The sequence below is a fragment of the Toxoplasma gondii genome, chromosome V (genome assembly GCF_000006565.2).
Source record: "Toxoplasma gondii ME49 chromosome V, whole genome shotgun sequence".
NCBI classification, from domain to species: domain Eukaryota; phylum Apicomplexa; class Conoidasida; order Eucoccidiorida; family Sarcocystidae; genus Toxoplasma; species Toxoplasma gondii.
Genome location: NC_031472.1, coordinates 1,718,035 through 1,738,971, shown reverse-complemented (window position 1 = coordinate 1,738,971; position 20,937 = coordinate 1,718,035). Strand labels below are relative to the sequence as shown.

The 20,937-nt window shown below is 52.0% G+C and overlaps 4 protein-coding genes across 4 annotated transcripts; 2 read left to right on the top strand and 2 right to left on the bottom strand.

Annotated features, from left to right (window-relative positions):
• Positions 1 to 9: 9 nt before the first annotated feature.
• On the bottom strand, positions 10 to 2,124 carry TGME49_286660 (kinesin, putative; the record flags this gene model as incomplete). The annotated part of the gene is made up of 1 exon (XM_002369251.1): positions 10 to 2,124. The coding sequence occupies one exon, from the start codon at positions 2,122 to 2,124 to the stop codon at positions 10 to 12; it is 2,115 nt and encodes a 704-aa protein (XP_002369292.1).
• Positions 2,125 to 6,633: 4,509 nt separating this feature from the next.
• TGME49_286670 (hypothetical protein) lies at positions 6,634 to 8,886 on the top strand (the record flags this gene model as incomplete). The annotated part of the gene is made up of 1 exon (XM_002369252.2): positions 6,634 to 8,886. The coding sequence occupies one exon, from the start codon at positions 6,634 to 6,636 to the stop codon at positions 8,500 to 8,502; it is 1,869 nt and encodes a 622-aa protein (XP_002369293.2). The 3' UTR covers positions 8,503 to 8,886.
• Positions 8,887 to 8,972: 86 nt separating this feature from the next.
• TGME49_286680 (hypothetical protein) lies at positions 8,973 to 12,230 on the bottom strand. Its single transcript, XM_002369253.2, has one exon. The coding sequence runs from the start codon at positions 11,540 to 11,542 to the stop codon at positions 10,457 to 10,459; it is 1,086 nt and encodes a 361-aa protein (XP_002369294.1). The 5' UTR covers positions 11,543 to 12,230; the 3' UTR covers positions 8,973 to 10,456.
• A 231-nt stretch (positions 12,231 to 12,461) lies between these two features.
• On the top strand, positions 12,462 to 20,598 carry TGME49_286690 (DNA/RNA-binding protein KIN17 domain-containing protein). Its single transcript, XM_018781994.1, has 11 exons — positions 12,462 to 13,975; positions 14,650 to 14,771; positions 15,020 to 15,131; positions 15,615 to 15,704; positions 16,131 to 16,241; positions 16,745 to 17,035; positions 17,250 to 17,578; positions 18,231 to 18,329; positions 18,720 to 18,798; positions 19,084 to 19,222; positions 19,666 to 20,598. The coding sequence occupies exons 1-11, from the start codon at positions 13,850 to 13,852 to the stop codon at positions 19,716 to 19,718; spliced, it is 1,551 nt and encodes a 516-aa protein (XP_018637772.1). The 5' UTR covers positions 12,462 to 13,849; the 3' UTR covers positions 19,719 to 20,598.
• The last annotated feature ends 339 nt before the right edge of the window (positions 20,599 to 20,937 follow it).

Genomic DNA, 20,937 nt, shown 5'->3' with positions numbered 1-20,937 from the left:
GAGCGTAAGTCAAACTAGTGGAGTTTCGAGAAATTGTCCTGATGTCGGATAGAGGGCACGATAGGTGGCTAATGGGCAGCCGACAAGAAGGGCGCGGTCGAACATACCTGCGTCTGTGTTCTGATTGCAGTCTGCGTTTGGCGTTTTTTGTGGTGCGTCGGCTGGGTCCTGGTTTATCATTTTATCGTCTGAGTTTTGGCCAGCAACAACTGCACAGAATTCCGCTGGTCTCTGCTTAGGTGGAAGCTGGGGTACAGCTTCTGGAACTTGCTGCCGAAAATTGCCGACGCCCGTTACCGGTGACTGTGGATGCCGCTGTTTTTGTGTCTTGAGCAAGTACTTCTCTTTTGGATGTGCCGAGTTCCGTGATGTCACAAGGTACTGACCAGCTTGATGAGATGGAGCAATCTCGAATGCCCCGTGCGGTGGTGAACTTGTCAGGCGCAGTTCAGAGCCTTGTGTGAGTGAGCTGACGTTGTCCGAGCGTGGCATGTGCCCCCCTGCGTTCACGAATTCCTTGGGCCGACTATATGCAACGTCGGGATGCGCGGCGGCCTGCCGTGAGGGAGAGGAGGATGCCCCTAGTGTTAGTGGCACCCTTGGTTTGCTCTTGGGAGCTGAGACAAGCTTTTTCGGGGAGGCAGCAGATGCCGCCGAGTCCACGAATGAGTTAAGAACAGTGCAGTCTTCGATCGCCTTTCTGAGAAGAGCCGTGTCTTCGTCTGACAGTTGGACGCCTTCTGGGATATATTTCTGAAGCATCTTTATTGCTTCAATCCGGCGAGCACTTTGAGTCACACATGCTCGAAGACGGGCCTGACTAAAGCGCAGTTGAGTTTGGGATTCCACTAAACGTTTTTGAAGTAGCATCGGGCTCAGCGTTTCCGTAGCTTGCGGTTTGTTATGAATATGTGCTGCCCGATCGCCGAAGCGCAGCGTGCTTAGAGTCTCCCGTACATTGAAGGAATGGGGCGAGCAGCACAGCAGAACGACGGTAAACGCGTTTCCTCCAAGAGAATGTTGCAGCAAGCGTGTTAACTTCGACTCCCTGTATGGTATGTGTTTCCTAGACCCTCCTGTTGGTGGTACAGCGCTTATAACATTTCCCAGCGCTAGCAGGGAACGATTGATGTTCTGCGTCTCTCTTAGTCTGTCCCCAGCAGTGTCAGCCTTGGAAACCCGCTCACTACCTGCCAGATCAACCAAAAATAGTTGGGAGGACTTCGTCGTGCAATCCAAGATGCTATCTCTCTGAATAGTAATCTGCAGAACTGCGTGACTTCTCGAAGACTTGTCATTTGACAGCGTTGTTCCGAGTGCCCGGTTAGCGAAGCCTGCCTTGATCACTTCCAGCGCTTGTGCAGGACAAGAAATTGGCACCTCCGTTGCATCGGTTATTACAGTTGCTGGAGTAGACTCTCGAATCACGAGATTGTCTCTTCCAGGAGCGAGGAGATCCCTCACGGTTTCGTTGTAAATTTCTATGAGGGATCCCCGGATAGAAAATGCGGTATCGCTGTTTTGCTGTGACAGCGTCTCGGTTCTCCGCACAAGCGCCTCGAGAATACGAGGAATGACTCCGCGAGTTGTTGGGTCTGTCAGATTGCTATGAAAGTCCTCTGAAGAGCAGTCACCAATCATAGTGTAGCTTTTCCCTGCCCCTGTCTGCCCGTAAGCAATGACAGAAGCGGAATACCCTGCCAACAACTTATCAACAAGGGGCAAACACGTGCTGCAGTACACGTTTTCTTGGGTGGCATCCTGATCAAAGACAAAGTCATATCGAAAGCTGTACTGGTGGTCTCTCAATCCGGTCAGGAGGAGTGTTGCGGATCCATCGCCGGTTTGCTTTGTTGAAACGCAAATGGTTCCCCCGCTGCTAATTTCTTGGATTGATTCTGGACGCACTCTCACGCACACCACGCACCCTTTGGCCACAGGAGCCGCTTTCCCTGAAAAAAGAAAGACCAACAACGTGTTTGAGGAATAAAAAGGAATTACGCATGCGTATGAAAACTTCTTCAGCCCCACCTGGTTCCGCTTTCGAAGAGGAGTGTCTATAGTCGAAATTGTCACGAGAGGTACAGCGGGGGCAACAGGGCATGAAGCCGCTGCCATCAACATGAACTTGGATTGGTCTACGCCTAAATGATAAATTAATCGTTGTCTTTATCAGATGATGCTGGAGGAGCCGCCTCTTCTGTGCAGTACGCACCATCCATGCATTCCTGAAGATTGTCCTCGTCAATGTCTGCTAGGTCATCTAGTCGGCCACGCAGGTGACATTGTTGCAGGGGTTGCTTTTGTGCAGCAAGGCGTAATGGAGCACTATCGAGCCGTGGCTTTTCTGCATCCGGGATAGCTCCTGCGCTGGAGCCCAACAGTACACTTCCTGGAGCGTCTCCAGCAAGAGGTAAATTTGGTGACAGCCCTCTCTGTTGTGGCGCAAGGCGGTGTGTCGTAGGACCTCCATTGGAGGGCCCAATCGAAGACACGTCCTCTTTGCTCGTCCTCGCAGCTACCTTCTGTCCGCTCAACGGGGTGTTCACGGGGATGGTCCAAACTCGTGCTTCGTCAGGGAGGATTTGCGGCGTTTCCTCGTCACCGTCTGAGAATATCTGCAGCGTCTCAGCCTCCTCCTGACCATGCAGCTCCTGCTCTTGAGGAGCTCCGTGGCCTACATGATCAGGGATCTGTGGCACACCTTTTTCTTTAAGTTTGCGTCCGTCTCCCTTGCGCCTTCCCTGCGGCAAGGCAGGAGATGGCGCCACAGGTGTGTTCCCCACACTATGCCTGTGCGAGTCCGTCGGAGAAGCATTCGCCGATGGCAATCGAGGAAGGCTGACCTTTTCACGGTTTTTTTTGTTGGCGGTGCTTTTCCTCGAATGCTGCGTTTTCCCTCTTCCCATGGCAGTCTGCTGCGTCCTTCGACTTCAGTGAAACATCTGAGATACGGAGGCAAAGCCTTTCGTTCCGCTTGTAATGCGCCTTGAGGGCAGCTCGAGCCTTGCTGAGCTGCGGGAAAACCGCACCGACGTAGAAACAAAGCATCTACCATCTCGAACGTAAGAGGCGCCTCTTGGTTTTGTTGCGTCAGAAGATGAAAACGATGTTTGGGTCCCTTGTTATTGTAGGAAAGCAACGATGTGATGTCACGGAGTATAGACGGAGCCCCAGCCCCATAGAAGTGAGCTATCCTGTCAAGCCAGTCAACTGTTAAAGCGATGCTGCGGGGCAGATCTCATACTCGGTGGAGTGCCGTACGGCGTTGGACAGAGCGACATGAGCCATCTTCGGGGAACATCTATTCAGCTCACGCGATGTGGTGAACTAGCTGGTACCTAGCGAACCAGATGTTAAGTTAGACAGAACTAATACACCGACTTGCAGCCATCTTTCTCAAGTTCCGGCAGCTGTCGCTCCCTGAACTACTAGATGAGTCAGAACAAAGTGGAGGTGCTACGTGCGTGGCTCTCCTGTGCTTGAGATGGAAAGAACTTCATTACATCAGGTTATCAGAGAACTACAACTATGTGTGTAGCGTCCTCCAGGCCAGTCGGTTACTGGGGCGTGGTAAATCTCTAATGGCAGGATCACGGTATCACTAATATGCATCGTGTCGCCGCCTGGAGCCAGCAGCACGTGTCTGAGGTATCAGAGAAGCAGTACAGGGTTCCTTGTCTTTTAGTTTCCTCGTCACCAGCCGTTTTCGAAGGATTTGACACGTGCCTCGGCACATGAATGAAGGCATAAACAATAGACAGTAGCTTTCGGAAGCGCGGATTATCTCTAGTAGCTCTTTAAGATACTAGCTGCCTCCGTGTTGGAAGAACTGCAGAGGGATCCCGATAGTGCATCATTTCCCAGTGTTCTTGCATGACTCCGTGTTGCCTGCAATTCAGAAAAGGAGACACTAGCGTTGTGTTCCCGAAGCAGTACGATACTCCCTGTTGGACTGGGACAACAAAGCACGGGTGGGCGCGTCAATTAGCATAAACCATATTGAACAGTCTACAGTATCTGACAGCACCATTCTTCAGGTGAGTACCATCATATCCTTAAAAAACAACGCTACTTGACAGCTTCGGCCGCCCTCCGTTTCGCTTCATCACATTTCCGTGCCCAGTACAAACTACCGTGCATGCTTTCCAAACCCAGAAAAAGGCGGCACTGAAAAAAAAGATGGACGCTTCGCGTAACCGACTGACGCTGGACAGACATTACAACTGCGTTGCCTCCGTGATAGAGTGGACTGTTTTCCCGCGGCAGTGTCAGGTGTCCGATTGTGAGCATGAACAATTCTAGAGGAACTCCATCCGTTGCCATGATCAGTCAGCCATGCCCTGTTTCTATATCCCGCCAAAGATTTCTAAGATGATTTCCGTAGGACTGATGTGTCACGATGTAGGCTGCATGAACCCGTCTGCCTTGCAGCAGAAATCGTGTAGAGCACGACTAGCGTGTCCTTGTCTCGTTCACGACATATAGATGTGGTGCACCCGGTGGCGTCGAAGTATACGAAAGGTACGCCAAAGGAAGCACACGGCTGCCCACGCCGGCTGGTGGTGTTGCTTAACTAGTGTGGCGCTAGGCGAGATATCATCTCACCCTCCTCAAACCGGTTGTGCGACACCTGCCAAGTATACATGCACTCACGTACTACAGCAGCAGGAATCTTGAGATATTCAGCTATGGGAAATTACACGCGCTGGCAGTGCCTTCCATGTAAAACAATGCGCTGCAACGACTCGACCAGGGTGCCCCTGTAGCGAGGAACTCTGCAAATGAATCCGATTTTGATACTTTCAAGCATATTCAAACAGTGGTAGTGGCTCCAGATTGGAACATACTGGCGTATCTACAACCCCGTGCGCATCTATTTGTTGGAAACGCTGTTTTTTCATTTGCGCTATCATACCGAGCAGTGACTCGCCACAGGAAGGATTAGGACGATCCAACGAAATGGGGAGCATATGTCGTGCAGTCGTTTGACGCCTGCGGCGTTGACGCTTTTTTCGTGCAGAAATAAACTAGCTCTGACACAAGGGAAACGCGTCGCGAGCGGCGCCAATGAACCCTGTGAATGCGCCGGCTCGATGTCAGCGGTGATTCCAACGGTCTGAGTGCGTGCTCCCATGGAAGCGTCATTTAAAAGAATGACCAATGCTTTTCCGGCTTCATGTCATTTGACGCTGATTTATGGAGAGAGGTTCCCGCTTCCGGTTGACACATCGACTGGACGTTTTCTGAAAGCTGATACCGTGACTTCACTAACGTCACTTTTACAGGACGCCACCGAAGGCTTGCCGTTCAGTCTTGCCTTTACGTTCGGCACTTCCCTCTTTGCGTTGGATGAGAGGTTTCTGGCATTGAGGTTGTGAAGATCCCAGGTCAGTCACAGAAGTCTGAGCAGCAGCTCGATGGGAAATGTTGACGAATCTTGGTTTAAGCGGTTATCGCATCTGAACACCACAACAGACGGGACGACCTATTGACGTTTTCCACTCACGTGTTTCACTGTTTACCTTCGTCCCTCTCTTCCCACGGGTTTACGACGACGGGAAATGGGAGGTTTACGAGCCCCAATCTATTGTTGCAAGGCCGCATCGTTACTGTATGGAGCTTTATTTGTCACCGTCAAACAAGGGGACCGCAGCATAACGTTACAGCTTTGAATTGCGTTGGTGGATGAAGGCTACCTCCAATAGTGTGCTTGCAACAATAATCCCACCGTCTGATAAGCTCGTGGCTATAATTGAAGGAGAGCCGCCTTTTTGTGTAGGTGCTGTGATTCGAGTTAGTGTGGATCAAACTATTCTTAAGAGTTCATGCACGTTTAAAGCTGACTAGTCTTAGAGACTACAGAATCGCTGGCCTTCCCAAAACTGGGTATTCATCGACCGAAACCGGACTGTTAGTTGCAGTCGAACTGAACCAGGAATCGAAAAGGATACGTTCATTCCTGTTGATGAGGGCACTATCTCGTATTTGTGCAGGTCACTTGCTGGACAGCATTCCTGACGCTCTCCAAGGGCTTTATCAAGGGCAGCTCCCCGTATGCTTACCTTCGTTTGGAGCGACGGTGTGACATCAGTGGCTATAACGGGTTATAGCATGTGATGCTTGCACATGCTCATGCGTGCTAACGGTAGATAATTGCGCTAGAGTTGTTGCCTGTGACTTCTGGCCCTGCAACACCTCTTAACCGTGTTGCATCGCGAAAACACTGTTTGCAGCGACCGTTGCAGGCCCGCTGGGATATTGGGATGTCATCGCATGATGGTGGAATACGAGTACAGTTGCTGCTTGTCTCGGCTGTGAGGGAGAAGGCGTTACGAGCGTGTTTCCAAGTGTTTGGCTTGTTTTAAGTGGTGGGGAAACGGATGAAGTCTTTTTTTCTGTTCAATTTGCACTCGGCCGGCTCATTTCTGTCGGTGTCGTTTCTGCATGCTGCCCCTTCCTTAACATCGCAGGCGCTCCGGGATACCGGCAGCGGTGTTCCTCTGAAGAGACTAATCAAAAGGTGTTCCGGCTCTGTGGGCCGGAATACACCTCTCCGTGAACATGGCTGACCTGAAGAGCACACGTACGCCATCCCTACCCGATTCGCTTGTCTCATCATCATTCGTTCCAATGGAGTTGGCTCCCGCTGCTGTGCTCAACACCGCTGAACCAACCAGCTTCGTTTCCAATGTAGACAGGAGCGGCACGCTTCCGGCAAATCTCCGGGGTGCGTCTCTGTTGGACTCTTTCTTCTTCCCCTCAAGAAAAGCGAAGCGTGATTCATCCGATTATGGTGTCGCGCAGGAGTCACCAGTGCGAACGGCGCAGACACAAGAGGGAGCAGTTTCGTCTTTTATCGTTCCACTACACCGTCAATCAGGGTCACAGGCAGAAAAATCATCAGTGAACGCGTCCGTGTGGCAGGTGATAGGTAGGAGTCTATTTGGACTTTTTTCAGGCAGAAATGCAATTTCTTCTGTCGCGGCACCCCTGCCGCCACCACGTCAAAACGAGGCCGAACCAACCCGTCGATTATGTGTGTCGTCACGGCGTTTATCCAGCGATCGTCCGCCATGTAAGGTTGCCACTGAAATACCGGACGATTCGACAGGAGACTCCGGAGGTTCGATAGGCAAACCGAGCTCAGGAGAGTATCGACTGCCAACTATCCCACTAGCGCAAGCAGTTGCTAATGCGTGGCCACACTCTACTCCTGCAGCACCGTTCCAGCCACGATCTCGTTTTGGTCCTGAGCAATTCGCTATTTCGGATGTCTCAGGCACACTTGTTAATACAAGCTGGCTTGGTGCCTCTGCAGGGGAGACTATCGGTGATTCAATTGCTTTAAGGCGTGACCTATCATTTCCACTGTCTAGTCGTCAACTGCGAGAACGTGGCCTTGCTTCTCAAGATTCCTCACTTTCAAGCACTCCAAAATTGTCCCTGCAACACGACCACTTTGCAAAGACTCTGGTAAAACGAAGAGCGCTGTCTGCAACGAACTCCACAGAACGCAGCGGCAAACCAGTTCGTTGCTTTACTGAAACCAGCGTGAGGTTAGGTGCACCTACTCAACCGGTAATGGAGGAAATGCCTTTGGGAGAAGGAGAGGTAAATCTGGTCTCCGAACACGACGATTATGCAGAATCCACCAGTCATCTGGATACGGTGAATGGGAGAGAAAGAGGAGAGGAAAGGCATTACGCGGAGACGGAGGCGACAGACGAGTTCAAATCCGCAATGCACCACGTGACGTCGCCCGGTGGGGTAGCCCGCAACGAAAAAGGTGGTGTGGAAGATCAGCCGGTGGTTACCACACAAGACAACAGGGAAAGGACAGCGTCCCCCTCAATTGTTCTTGCGTATGGTGAACAACCTCGCGTATGCATCATCGCCTCTTCCAGATTCGAGCCCGAGCTGCGGGTGAGAAGGAGTTCGGCTCCTTCGGTGCAGATTTATACGGATCTGTCCATGGAGATTCGTCAATGCTTCCACAAACCGGACAGGGTGGTCCCGAACACAGTGCCATGGACACCAGCTTGGCTTCGGGAAGGAAGTGGTCTGAAGTCGTCAACATTGGAGGATATCATTGAGGAAAAAGCGGAACCGCGAGAGCAAGTACGGGGACCGACACCAAAGACACTTGATGGTGGTGGGGTGCCTTACGGCAACACGGACACACGTCAGTGGTTATGGGACACACAGCAGCCTACTATTCTACTACATGCGCAAACAGAAGTTAGTGGGCCGACTGGATGGGCGAAGGATAGCGGGCGACACGGTCGACAATACCGCCCGTTTGTTGTAGTCGACGTGACATCTGAATGGTGGCCCCTAGTGCAGCTTCAGTACATGCAAGCAGAAGGTTCAGAAGGCGAAGAGAAGAAAGCTCAAGCGGAGCATGGCTGTAATACAGTTCTAGATGGACAGTCCATTGCAGGTCCTGGCATTTGTATATGGAGCCCAGATAAGCCAGGTTGCGTTGATAACCGATTCTGAGTGCTGGCACGCCGTTGAAGAATCCAGGTTCACGTTATTTTATACAGTCAACGCGATGTGCCGCTGAACCACGAGCGAAGTGCAACCAGTGCAGATGCGGTTTAGCCTTCTGTCTTTCATCGGATGTGGCGAGGAGATAACTAAATGTACATTACATGCTTTGTGTCGTGGACCCGTTAAATCAAGGCCATGCCCACAACGCCAGTGCACTGGAACTATGGCAGAACCCGGAAGCGTGAATGTGCGGAACGTCATGGGCAGCACCACCCTCAACCCTGTGGTACGCCCACTGATCTGTCTGGCATCTGCGTCGTTCCCTACAAAAGTATAGCAGGCAATAAGTTCTTCATTCTTGTAGGAAACTCACAACAGCAGGCTGTGTGCTTAACTTGGCGCCTGCAAAACTCCAATGAACTTGAAGGATATATGGGACACCTTGGTCGACTTCTCAATTATTCAACGACAAGTGATCCGATTACCGTGTATAGGATCATACGTAGGGTGTGTGTTGTCTCTCAGTGTTGGAAGACGATCGTGCATCACACATCATTCAGGCAGAGAGAAAAACGATGTCGTTTCACTGTGAACTGGGCTCGTGCATTTGGTCATGGACACCAGAAACTCACCAGACAGCAATGACTGTCCAAAGCGTTTCATATGCACGGAACAGCCAAGGGTTACCAGCCGTATGCTCCGCATTCTCTCTTCCCAAAATCGATTTTCATTGCCCACTTCCACGCGACTTAGCGTTTCCTGTGACCTACACCAACCCCGAAACCCGGGCAGTGCAATTGTGTACGTCAGTTGATGGACAACGCCGGTGTGTAGTAACCCGAACTGTTCTGGAGCAGCAGCACGTACTTGTGCGACAGACTTATCACTCGGTCCACTTGCTTACGCCAATTTGTAAAAACCAGACTTTCAGGATACAACTATTGTCATACTTAGAACAACCTCATGGAATCTCTTGACGTCGGAAGTCCCATAAAGAGACCCATAATCGGGTTTACGAGTAAGGCACGTCGATGAAGTTGGTTCGTCATTACAGATCCTCCTCTCAACCGTTCCTATAAGGGAGTTGGTTTTTGCTTATGCTATTTTCGCTGGGGCTAGAGTTGTGCGACGACAACACGCCACCTCTACGTGGGTCTACGAGCCATATACTTCACCCATATTGCCCGACCAAGCCCCCTCTAGTACACTAGCTGTCACATCCACACATTTCGAAATAACTTAATACCGCGGTGCTTGGTTGTTCATAGATCGCGCCAACAATCACGGGCCCACTAAAAACTCACGTCGAGCTCTTGGGGTCTTTTCTCCCGCGGACAGATTGTTTGAACGCCGACGGCCTTTGACGAAAGCCCTTATGACCACAGCATAGTATTCACCCTCTGTCCGCCTCGCCTCCCGCAGATGGTGCCACAATGACCGCCATGGTTCTCTATGCTGACCTGACAAGCGCTCATTGCTGAGTCACAGAATGCCGGTCTGATTTCAGTAGCTCTCACACTCCCATATACTCCAATATATTGAACTAACATTTGCACTTTGTCACTGGCCACAGGGAATAGCTGACTAAACCTCCGCCATCGAACACGGTCGGTAACACTTTACCATGCCGCCATGCAACGGACTAATCTGATCCCTCTCTATCTGCCTCTTTCCACGAATATCGCACCCTTGTCGTCTCGCAGAACATCAACTCGATACGCAGCACCGACTTAAGGCACCCTGTTTCGTATTACGAGTCTGTAAGTTCACCAAGCTGCCTTTGTGACAGTCTTTTTATCTCGGCTTCTCTTGAGTTCCCTCCTCCAAGTTCTTCGCTACTCCGTGATTCTCCCGCCGATCAAGGCGATTGAAGCTTCTTACCTCCCTCGCCCTTGCCATCTTTTGCGTCCTCCCAGATGTTCTTAGCTCCACTGTACAATTTAGAATCTGTGACACCGGCTCACACACCCTCTGCTGTTGTCGACGCCGTCCCCGACACTCCCTGACGTCCCCTTGACCCAAAGTGCATCGACTGACCACCTTTCCCACCCGCAGATCCGTCGGAGGGCCCTCTGTTGCTGCGGATCCGTTCCTCGCGCTCTAAAGCCGCCATGAACTGCCCCAGTTCAACCCCAAACAGCTCGGGGGTCGCTCCTGGAGCTTGGAGTTCCGCCAATGCGGGCAGATATATGTCTCTGGCAACACTGCTCCAATCGAACGTTTCCTTGGCCCGCAGAGATGCAGCTACATTGGTGTTGATGCCATCGGCTGGAGGTGTGGCTCGCTGTGTCACTGCCTCCAGTGGAGGTACGTCAGGACCGCCAGAGGAAAAAAGGCGATTTTGAAAGTCCTGAACTTCGACACTCTTTAGCATCAGCTTGGAATGCAGGACGTGGATATCTGTCTCGAGAGACAAGGCGCAGACATCGTTACCCCCGGCCCACCCGAGGTCGGCGCACGTGCGAGGCGCTATCCAGTCTAGAGCATACAGGCTGAGATCGCCGAAGCGAAGATCGACGTCCGCACGGTGTTTGTCTCCCGTGGTGGCATAGTACGCAGCTATCGCGTGCTTCTTTCTGCGCTGCTCTAACCTGTGTCGTTCCAAGCGCTGAGTCTTAAGCTGCGCCTTGCTGCTTTGGAGCTGGACCTGCTTGCCCAGAAGTGTAATCCAAAACTCGGTTTTCTCCATCGTCTCAATTGTTCTGGCGACAGTCTGCAGGTAGGACGGATCTGACCACTTCTGCTGGAGAACTCGTGCCCAGTGGCTATCTTTGACGAAACCCTCTTCGGCGAAAGCTGTTCTCGCCGATGATTGCCCCGCTGCCAAGATACATCCAGTCGCTACAACCAGGATCCCGAAAAGCAAAGCGGAACCCCAGAGATGACTGAAACGTGGGTGGGCGGACGATACCGACACAGACAGGAAAGGGCGACGCAGTCGACTGGTCGATGACGAGAAACCTTTTTTATGAACTAGGGCGCATCCAGGTTGTCCGTGTCCGCAGTATGCACCCGGCACCTCCAGCGTTGGTCCTGGGCGCTCCATCTTGTTCAAGTAACACGGAGAATACACAAAACGCTGAGCACCTGTACAAGACCCAGGAGGTCGAGAGAGTCCAATGACGCAAAGTCTCACGCGCTCTTCTCTGCGCGCATACTGCAGGGAGCTACTCAGGCGTGTGCACACCACCACAAAGCCAGTACATTAATATGCAAAAATACCAACGATACCACCGACACGCTGGGTTTCCGGAGCGCGTCGAGTCCCACCCACAGCCTGCTCTGTGCTTCCACCACTTGCCGGTGACTTTTAGGAACCCTTTAGCAACGATGAAAATGACAACCAACACAACAGCGCTCGAAAACGATGTTTGCAGCTAGAATCCCAGCAGGCAACGGGACGAGGACGTTTGCACGTGGAGCTCGGAGACGTGGAGACAGTGGAACGCGAAGCCCGGAAACCCACAGTCGATCCCCTCTGGTTCCTTAGGAATCCTTTCTCCGGAAAAGCGCTGCGAAGAGGCGTTACGGGAACTGGCTTCGTTTGAACTTTCAAATTCACAAAGGATGTCGTTCGCTTCCAGCCTTCGCACGGTTCACAAATCTGTTGGGTCCCAAATGAAGAGGGGGTTCAGTGCTTCCAGCCACGCGTTTGCTTCCTCATCTCTCCCTCACAACAGTCGCACCCCGAATGAGGTGAAATACAAAACACTCGCCTCCAGCAAAACTGCTGCACACCTCCGGGGGAAATTAAACGGAGCCACCACCCCAATGGAATCTGGTTCGAGTGGCCTGCCAAGAACCGGGCGCGGGCGGAAGCATGGCGCCCCTCCGGCCGCATGGGATAATACGCGCAGTACTACTTTGCCACAGATCGCGTCTACAGCGTAAGTGAAGGTTTCCGCACGCTTAGGCAACGAGAGAGAGTTATCGAAACGAAATGTCTCTGTCCAGGCAAACCATCCCACAGATGAAGTACGCAGGGTGGTGGAGGCTTAGAGCTGATAGCGGGAACGCGATGTGATCTGTCTTTTAAGAGCTCTGGTCGAATTAGCACTTTTACACCCTACTGTGCGTGGTAGCGACCCGGATCCACGAGAGACGCGTCGAACGCTAGTCAATCGACGTCACCGTAGTTCCACACTTGTTTGTTGCTCCCCATGTTCTCGTCACCGAAGACGGACCACATTCTTGCGCTGGCTGTAGTCTTGAAACACTTCAACAGTGTACTCTGTCTGTCGTTTGACTCGGTGCCAAACTCCACCTTGCGAGTGGAGGTAACCCGCCAGCTGCATGCAGCTGAAAGGAGCCAGTCCGAAGATATGCACAAAGGATGATTGTTGTCCTGCAGTCCAGTGATAAAAGATTGTTTCAAACGTTCCGCGTCTGCGAACCTTTTGCTCAGTCTATCTGGGTGGCAAGAGTCCTACCATGCTAGCACATGCTACGGACCAGGAGCCGTGGAATCTTAAAGCGCAATCCTTCCCTACTGGACGCCTATATCGCTGCTCCTGTTATTCAAGCCTGTGTTTTCATTGCACGCCTTCAATCAAGCACATTGTCAAGCTGTGTAGTAGGCGGATTTGATCTTCTTTTGACCCCTTCCTCAGTAAGGTCCGTATGGTGTGGCGCTCCATTTCCACTTCGTGAACTGAACAAGTCGGAACCTTGCGCTGTAAAATAGAAGGAACGTGCCGACATCGCGTTTGACAACAGGCGACGTTTTTCGGAAACACATCACTTAGTTCGACCGCCTGGAGTTGTTACATTTAGTTGGCCAAGATTTGCCCAAGCAAATTCATTCTACGTCCTTCCCTCGATCGTCCCCGTCGGTCGCAACGGTGCGCTGCGGCGGACTCGGGCGGCGGTGTCGGTACAGCCGGCCTGTCAAGCCTCTCGGACGCCGGGTCACAACCTGAAGCTTCGGACTCCTAGGAGTTGCGAAGTGGCAGTTAACGCCGCGGCGGGTTACATGTGATATCACTTCGCCATGTTCACCATTTCTGCGTCGGACAGGAAGTGTGGCGCGAATTTCACACCGTGTTGGCGTCTCCTTATGCCCACGAAGCTGCTAGAGCCTACTCTGAACGCAACAGATTTCGGCGGACTATCCGCATCCGGTGCTCTGGTGGGTTTCTTCGTCTCGTTACATTTCGCTGAACCGGCCGATCGGTCGCTCATCCCGGTATACGACGTTTCCTCGGTGCCTCCGATATCCTGTAGTGAATGCACGCGGAAAGTGTCACCGGACTGTATGGAACGCTTGGGCTAATACGCCGGCGACTCTGGAGGTCAGCAGACACCACGCACTGAAACTTCGACAGGTTGAGGTCCCCACTGTTTAAAAGACACAATGCCTAAGGCAGAGTTTGGGACGACAAAATGGATGAGCAACAAGATCAAGGCGGCAGGTTTGCAGAAGCTGCGGTGGTACTGCCAAATGTGCGAGAAACAGTGCCGGGATGAAAATGGATTCAAGGTAGGATGTTTTCGCGTAAATCGTAGCCTTCGTTCTGACCTAAGTTACGCCTCACCAGAGAGACGAGTGTAGCAGGATGGCACATGGGGAGAAGGGTACGGGCGGTAGCGAACCGCTCTGCTTTTCCAGTCGTCCTTCGTTGTTGAGCAGCAGGCCCATTTGTGTCTGATCCATGCGGGTTCCGGAACTTTTCGTTAAACCGACACTCCATGCGGAAGGCGCCTGGCCGAGTCCGTAGAAGCAGCAGTGAAAAAACAGAGCAGCAGCACGCATTATACCTGGCTCCGTTTCTTCTCCAGTTTCTTCACCAGTCTCCACCGACTGTATCCCCCCTCATGATTGTCGACGGCGCTGTAGTGCATGTGAATGGATGCAGTACATACTTTCATTTGCTTTCGGGACTCGAATCACGCGTAGAACGCCACAAACGTAGTGCCATGAGGAACTCTGATGTGATTTCGGGACTCTCTTTTTGCGATAAAGTTTTCTTCACATGAAAAGTATGTCCGTTTGCCTCCACCGTACTTGGTTGCGGAAAGCAGTTGGGAAATCCATATTGTCTCTTGGTCGTCGGCTGTTTCGCCGTATCTGACAGCCTGCCCGCTAGGGGTGACCGCCACCGCGGGACTCGGCCTCCATTTTCTTTTTCTTGTCTGCATGTTTGTGCCCCTCAGTGCCACCGGATGTCCGAGGGGCATCAGCGGATGATGCAGATTTTCATCCAGAATCCAACGAAGTTCATGGATGATTTCTCCCAGGAATTCGAGCGCGAATTCATGCGGCTGATGCGCACAAGGTAAAGTGCGTCACTTTGTGTCGTTGTGCGAACAGTGTCACGGTGAGCCTCGCGCAGCTGCCTTGCATTCCGAGTCAGGGTAGGTTACGCACTGCCGCTGGGGCGGAGATTGGAGAAGGAAACTTTCTTCGGTTCCACTTGCGCTGCTGGAGAGAGTCGCGCCTGTCCCCGTTTCGCGAACAAGTCGCCACGCAGCTTTGTTTCTGCGGCATTGACGGTTTCGCCATATTTCCTTCTTTTGCGTCCAGATACTGCCGAACGCGAGTCTTGGCGAACTCTGTCTACAACAACATTGTCGCGGATCGGCAGCATATCCATATGAACTCTACTATATGGGTCACGCTTTCGGAGTTCGTCCAAGTACGTCTGTAGGGTTAAAGCCACTTAAGTTCATATAACCATAAACAGTTTCATCCTAGCAAAAATTTATCGGGAGTCCACCCACGGGCAATACCGTTCCTCGCTCCGTTATTTGTTGGGACGGATTCTTTCCCCGTTTAAGCCTTCCTTTCAAAATAGTTTCGATGGATGTTGGCAAGCGAGGACAGCCCGGCTTCTTGTGTGTCTGCCTTTCCGCGTTGAAGACGATGGACAAGATGCATGCAAGGGTGTGACTGAGACGCCCGTTCCAGGGTTTGGGTTGGGAAGGCGTCCGATCGGCAACTTGCCACCTCGAAAAGGCTTCGAAAGAAAGGGAGGGCGCTTTTTGCGTGTCCCACACTCTGGAAGCCAAGGGCCGAGGCCGCCGTGCAGATGAAGTACACGACAGAAAGGGTAGACGAATTTGAAAAAAAGCCTTTGAAACCTCCTTGCCTTTCCTCGTCTGATGTGCTGGTTTTCCAGTATCTAGGTTCCACGAATAAGTGCAAGATCGAGCTGACGCCCAAAGGGTGGTACGTGGAGTACATCGACCATGATGAACGGCGCCGCCTGGTACGTTTCGCAATTGTTTTCTGGGAAGTGACTAGCGGAGTTTTCTTCGATAAAGGAAGTTCAAACTAGCGATCGACGGATTCGCTGACCAAGGCTGTGCTACGCACTGTGTTGCTGACAAATTGTACGCGGCTGAGGGTGTTGGAACAGCCGACCGTCTTTGCGTGAACACTCAGCTTTGCGGCATGCCCTTGTAATTTTCAGGATGCGCATATGTAGCGTTTCAGTTACGCACTTGCATACTCGCCAGTAATCTGTATGCATGGAGCTGCGTAGGATGTGGAGGCCCGCCTGATGCATGTTCAGAGGCTCGGGGTGTCCCATGAAAAAACACTTAGTTGCGATATGGAACCCACGAGCTTAATCAGTTTTCATACCAAGTCTTGCAAGCGCGACGTGAATGCCTTCTGGCTTGTGACCTCGTAGGAAGAGCAAGAGAAACGGCGAAAAGTGGAACTGAGCCAGGAGGAGGCAGAGGCTCGCCGCCTTGAAGAACTTGTTGAAGAAGCCAAAAAACGTGGCGGCTACCGGGACGCCGTAAGCTGAGATTCATTTGTGTCGGTCTGTGCGTGTGATATGTGTTTCATGCGTCCCGCGGATGCTGAGAGAGATAGTTCTAGGCCGAGACTTGAGTTCTCAGGAGCATCTTCACTCCTGCGATCCGTGCCAGCAAAACAACTTGAAGAGACCTTGAAGTGTGCCGCTAGAGGAAGTGTCAGAGGGGAAGACCGGGCACAGTTAGAGCTGCTCGGACATCACCTAGCACTCGCAAGTGCTATGCTCTCACTGGCAGCTGGTCGGCCCTGCTTGGTGCCGTTAATAATGCATCACGTGAGGACTTGGGCAATCGAAGCGACTGTTTCTTTATCGGCAGACACGGGATCGGTACGCGGTCACCTCCGCTGTCTATTCACTGACTACCTGAGAGTGCGTTTCTCATGCGCGCTACGTCCTCGTGCAAGCGAATGTGGTACCTTCGCCCTTTTGAGGGACTTCTGACTCGAAAGAGATGCCGTGTGTTCTTTTCGGTGACGACACAGGAGTATACACCACTGCTGAGGAGAAATGGAGACGAAAAAATCGTCTTGAAAGGTCTAGCGCGTCCTTCAGAGAAATCCAATGAGATGAGCGATGGCCACAGCGGCGAGCGCCCTGCTAACGCGCTAAAACTTCTGGAAGCCGAGCTGAAGAGGAAGCGACGCTTTGCTGAGATGGCCAAGAGTTCGGCCTCTTCAGAGACTGGCGTGGATGAACGCTCTCGAGAAAGAGGAAGCGAGGATAGACCCAGCCTGAGACAGGACGAAGACGGAGTGCACTCGATAAAGGCTCGAGTAGGTCGACATGGCACACACTGAGCACCAGTTTTGTGTTCTTCCGAGGTCCAACAGGATCGGCACAGGGGTACACTGTTTTGGTCTGAGTGTGCCGTCGCTGCGTTGTTCGAATTTTCTTGGAAGTCCCCCTGACGTTTGGATGTTAACTTAAACCATGGGAGCGAAGATCGGCGATGCCACCTCCCTCACTTTTGCGCGTTCCTGTTTGCAGTCTCGCCTAAGCGCGGCCGAGCGGCTTCGCTTAGAGATTGAGCAAGAGCAAGCAAGGGCTCGAGGATCTCCCTCGACAAAAAGGACGAACGCGGACGAGCTCGGGAGACTGTACGGACAAGACAGAGAAGACAAGAACGAATCTGGCCATTTCAGATGCTCCGGAGGCCGTCAATCTGATACGCACAGTGTAGGACTTCGTGGCGGTGAAATTGAAGAGCTCACAGATCGGGGGAGCAGGGGAGATTGCGAGCATTCAAAAACGGAGCTACACGAGAGTGACGACGACGAGCGGAAGCCGCCGGCGCATAAATACCGCAACAAAGACTGGTACGTTTGCTTGCGCAGCCGTTGAGGAAGCAACAAGGCGATTTGCGGAGTTAGGCACGGCGAAACGACAAGACACTTATTCAATATCGTAATCTACAAGACTAATTTGCATTCCGTCTACGCTTCACGCTGGATACGTTTCCATGTTCATCTACTACAGATCGAGCGAGGGTAATTTAAGATGTAACTCCGCTCATGATGCCAAGAGCATGTGGCTGACTGTATTCGCCATTTACAATTTATCCGCAATCCAGAACTGTGTAACTCAAGTCGAATAGTTCAGAGCAGGGATTTCCCTTCGACTGGGGTGTAGGGTATTCAACCTTCTCCCGTCCATGATGTCAATTAATTATGGATGAACGGAATCAGTCGCGCGAGACGGATTTATTATCTTCGGCGAGAGAATTCGCCTGTGCAGGACCGTTTATGTCAGCCCCGACGGGGGAATCGAGACATTTTAAGCATTGCCACGCTTGCATTGTTTCCGGACAGGACAGCGACGAACAACTTCTGACTGCGTGTCTCCTGCCTGTTGAATGGCCGTACTCTTCGGTTGCAGAGATGTGGTGCGATGAGAGATCTGGGCACAACCGTGTTACTTCATTCGAGCTTCGTATAGGGATGCAGTCTTGAATTCTTGTTATCACTGCAGGTGGATAAAGGAGGGGTGCATAGTCAAAGTGATGCACGCAGAGCTGGGCGATGGACAATACTACAAGCAGAAAGGCAAAATTCTTCGAGTCGAGGAGCGGTAAGGTTTTCGGGGGGGGAGGCAGTGCTTCGCAGAGAGTGCGCTGCACAAACAACAAACATGCTGATTGGGGTAGCCGGGGAACATGGAGACCACACGCCGATTGATCTCTGAGATAGGCGCTCAGCAGTTTTCAAGATACGTATTCTGGGATGCTTCTGCGATGCGGCGTCTTTGCTCACTTACCTAGCTGCGCACCTTGATCGGTAGTGCACGGATATAACTATCGTACAGGGACGTAGCTAGTTATTATTGAGAGGCACTCACGAGCCCCTGCAGCGCATTCGACCAGCTGGCTGCGACGTGTAATGCCTGGTGAGGGATCATTTCTTCATGGTTTCTTCGGTGATTATCGACATTCAGATAGTTCGCTATCTGCTTCTTTTGCAGATACGCGGCATATGTCAAGATGCTCGAAAGTGGAGACCTCATTCGACTCGACCAGAAGATGCTCGAAACAGTAATTCCGGTAGGTCGTGTCATTTCGGCTTCATTTTCGCGTGCAGGCTGCCGCAGCTTGCAGTGGCATGGGAAATGTGCCGTGCGGCAGGTGTTCTCTCAGTCGTCATATTCGTGCGTGTCCGATGCCCTCTGACAGCCGACCACTGTTGTGTCCACGTCGTGAGAAGCAAGCTCTTCGTACACCGTGAGACTCGTGTGCGAGGCTTGCGTAGCATCCGGCTAAGAGGAAAGGGTCAGGTTTCACGGCAGCGGCTGTAATGCTTGCAGTGCCTGTGTATTCCGATGCGCACAGAATATCGGCGGGAGAGTCCGAATCGTGCTCGGCGAGTGGCGGGACCACGAAGGCAAGATGGAAGGCATTGACATGGACGCTTTCTGTGTCCACGTGGTTGTTGACTCGGGGCCCGTCTTTAAGGTGCGGTCGCATCTCGGTGAGTGCTGCAGGTGTGCCTTCCATTATATCCTGCGCCAGCCGTAAGGACACTGTATGAGCAGTCTCGACAGTGGTTGATTCCTACACAGGGAGTTGACGCATCCACCTTCATGCGACTTCTGTGTTCGGCATGACAACCTGAAGGCGATCAGTTTGGAGCAGTACGGTTCTTGGGCGTTATGGTTGCGATGAATGGACAGCAAGAACCGGTCTTTTCGACTGTCATGTGGAACGTGCTGGTCAGTGTTGCTCGGCGTCTCTGTCTTGCTGTTTTACAGGGTCTTCGTGTCACCCATATGTGGATTACAGTGCCCCGATTCTGTGAGTGACAGCTACCCAGCGTCCTTTAAGCGGGTGTTGTATCTCAGCGTCGCGTGATGTGTACTGGAAGTGTTGTCTCGCATTCCCGGTTCGCTGTCTCCCACTCTTTTGTTGCTGCAGCTCCCATAGTAGTGAAGAATCTGCCATACGAGCACGTGTGCAAGATTGCCTAAATGGGTGCGACACCACGCCGGCGCTGAGTGAAACTTCGCGCGGTCTTCGTCAGCAATTTTGTTTATACTAGATCTTTCACCGTAACGGTCTCATACCGGGAACATCTGCCGTTACAATAGGGATGGATCGCTGCATGCAAGAGTTACAGGGGTGCTTCCCAGGAAAGGTGGCTAGTGTCGCGCTTGAAAGGCGAAAGCGTAATATGACGATGAAAAAGCACTTCGGACATCTTAATGGTGGTGAGATGCACTTCAGGAACAACGCTGTCGCGTTAAGCAGCGGCTATTAGGAGGCGCCTAGCTTGTGTCGCCCCTGAGTTCTTGGTGACCATGACTGGCCGAAGCACATGGTCCACATGGCGTCGGCTATAATGAACACAGCATTGTCGTATCATTGCTTGCGCGGATGATAGATAACAATTGGTTTTTGGCCTTGGGAAAACACCGACGTACACGGGGAACGATCACAGAGTGAGTAGGTGGAAGTTTCCGTGCATTTATGTATCCGTCCGTCGCAACTTTCTGAATATGTCTTGTCCACCGCAAACGCTCGTGGACCATGTACTGGTGGTGTGAGGTTGATTTCAATAAGCAGAGCAACGGTGAAGTTGCTCAAACAGGTGGAGGAGAAGCTTCAAATCGATCATTCAGCGTGGCAGGGAGACGCCATGTTATATGGTACTGTGTCATTGTGCGTGCCGGGTCTGTAGGATGAATGTTCGGACAAATTTTCTGCCAGACGGTGCGTGATGCACCGCAGCTGCATCAGAAGCGTTTCATTTTCGCAATTGCACGCATCAGTACAGCGTTTGTATTCTGTAGCGATAAAATGGGATTCTTCACGTTGCTGTGTGCGAGAACTTTGATGGTTACAAGACGGACAAATGACGGTGTCTGACCGTCGTGTTAGTCAAATCTAGACCGCAGCGAAAAAGCGGGCACGGACTCTTAAGCGCCCCAAAAGAAGTTCTGCCGCAACATGCTGAGGATGCCAGCGGCAAAAGCTTATTAATGATAGCTTTCTCGTCGTCGCCTTCTGCGACACTACACTGAGCTCGAGCCCAGGCGTCGATCCGGCAGTGCAGATTTGCCTTCTCTTTGTTTTCTTGTCAATCTCGCGTGAAAATTGTGTTTCCAGGAGACGCAAAAAAAGTTGCGACAAAAATCCATGTTGTGTAGCCTTCAGCTCCCCGCTAGTAGCATGTGTTACCTGTCTCGG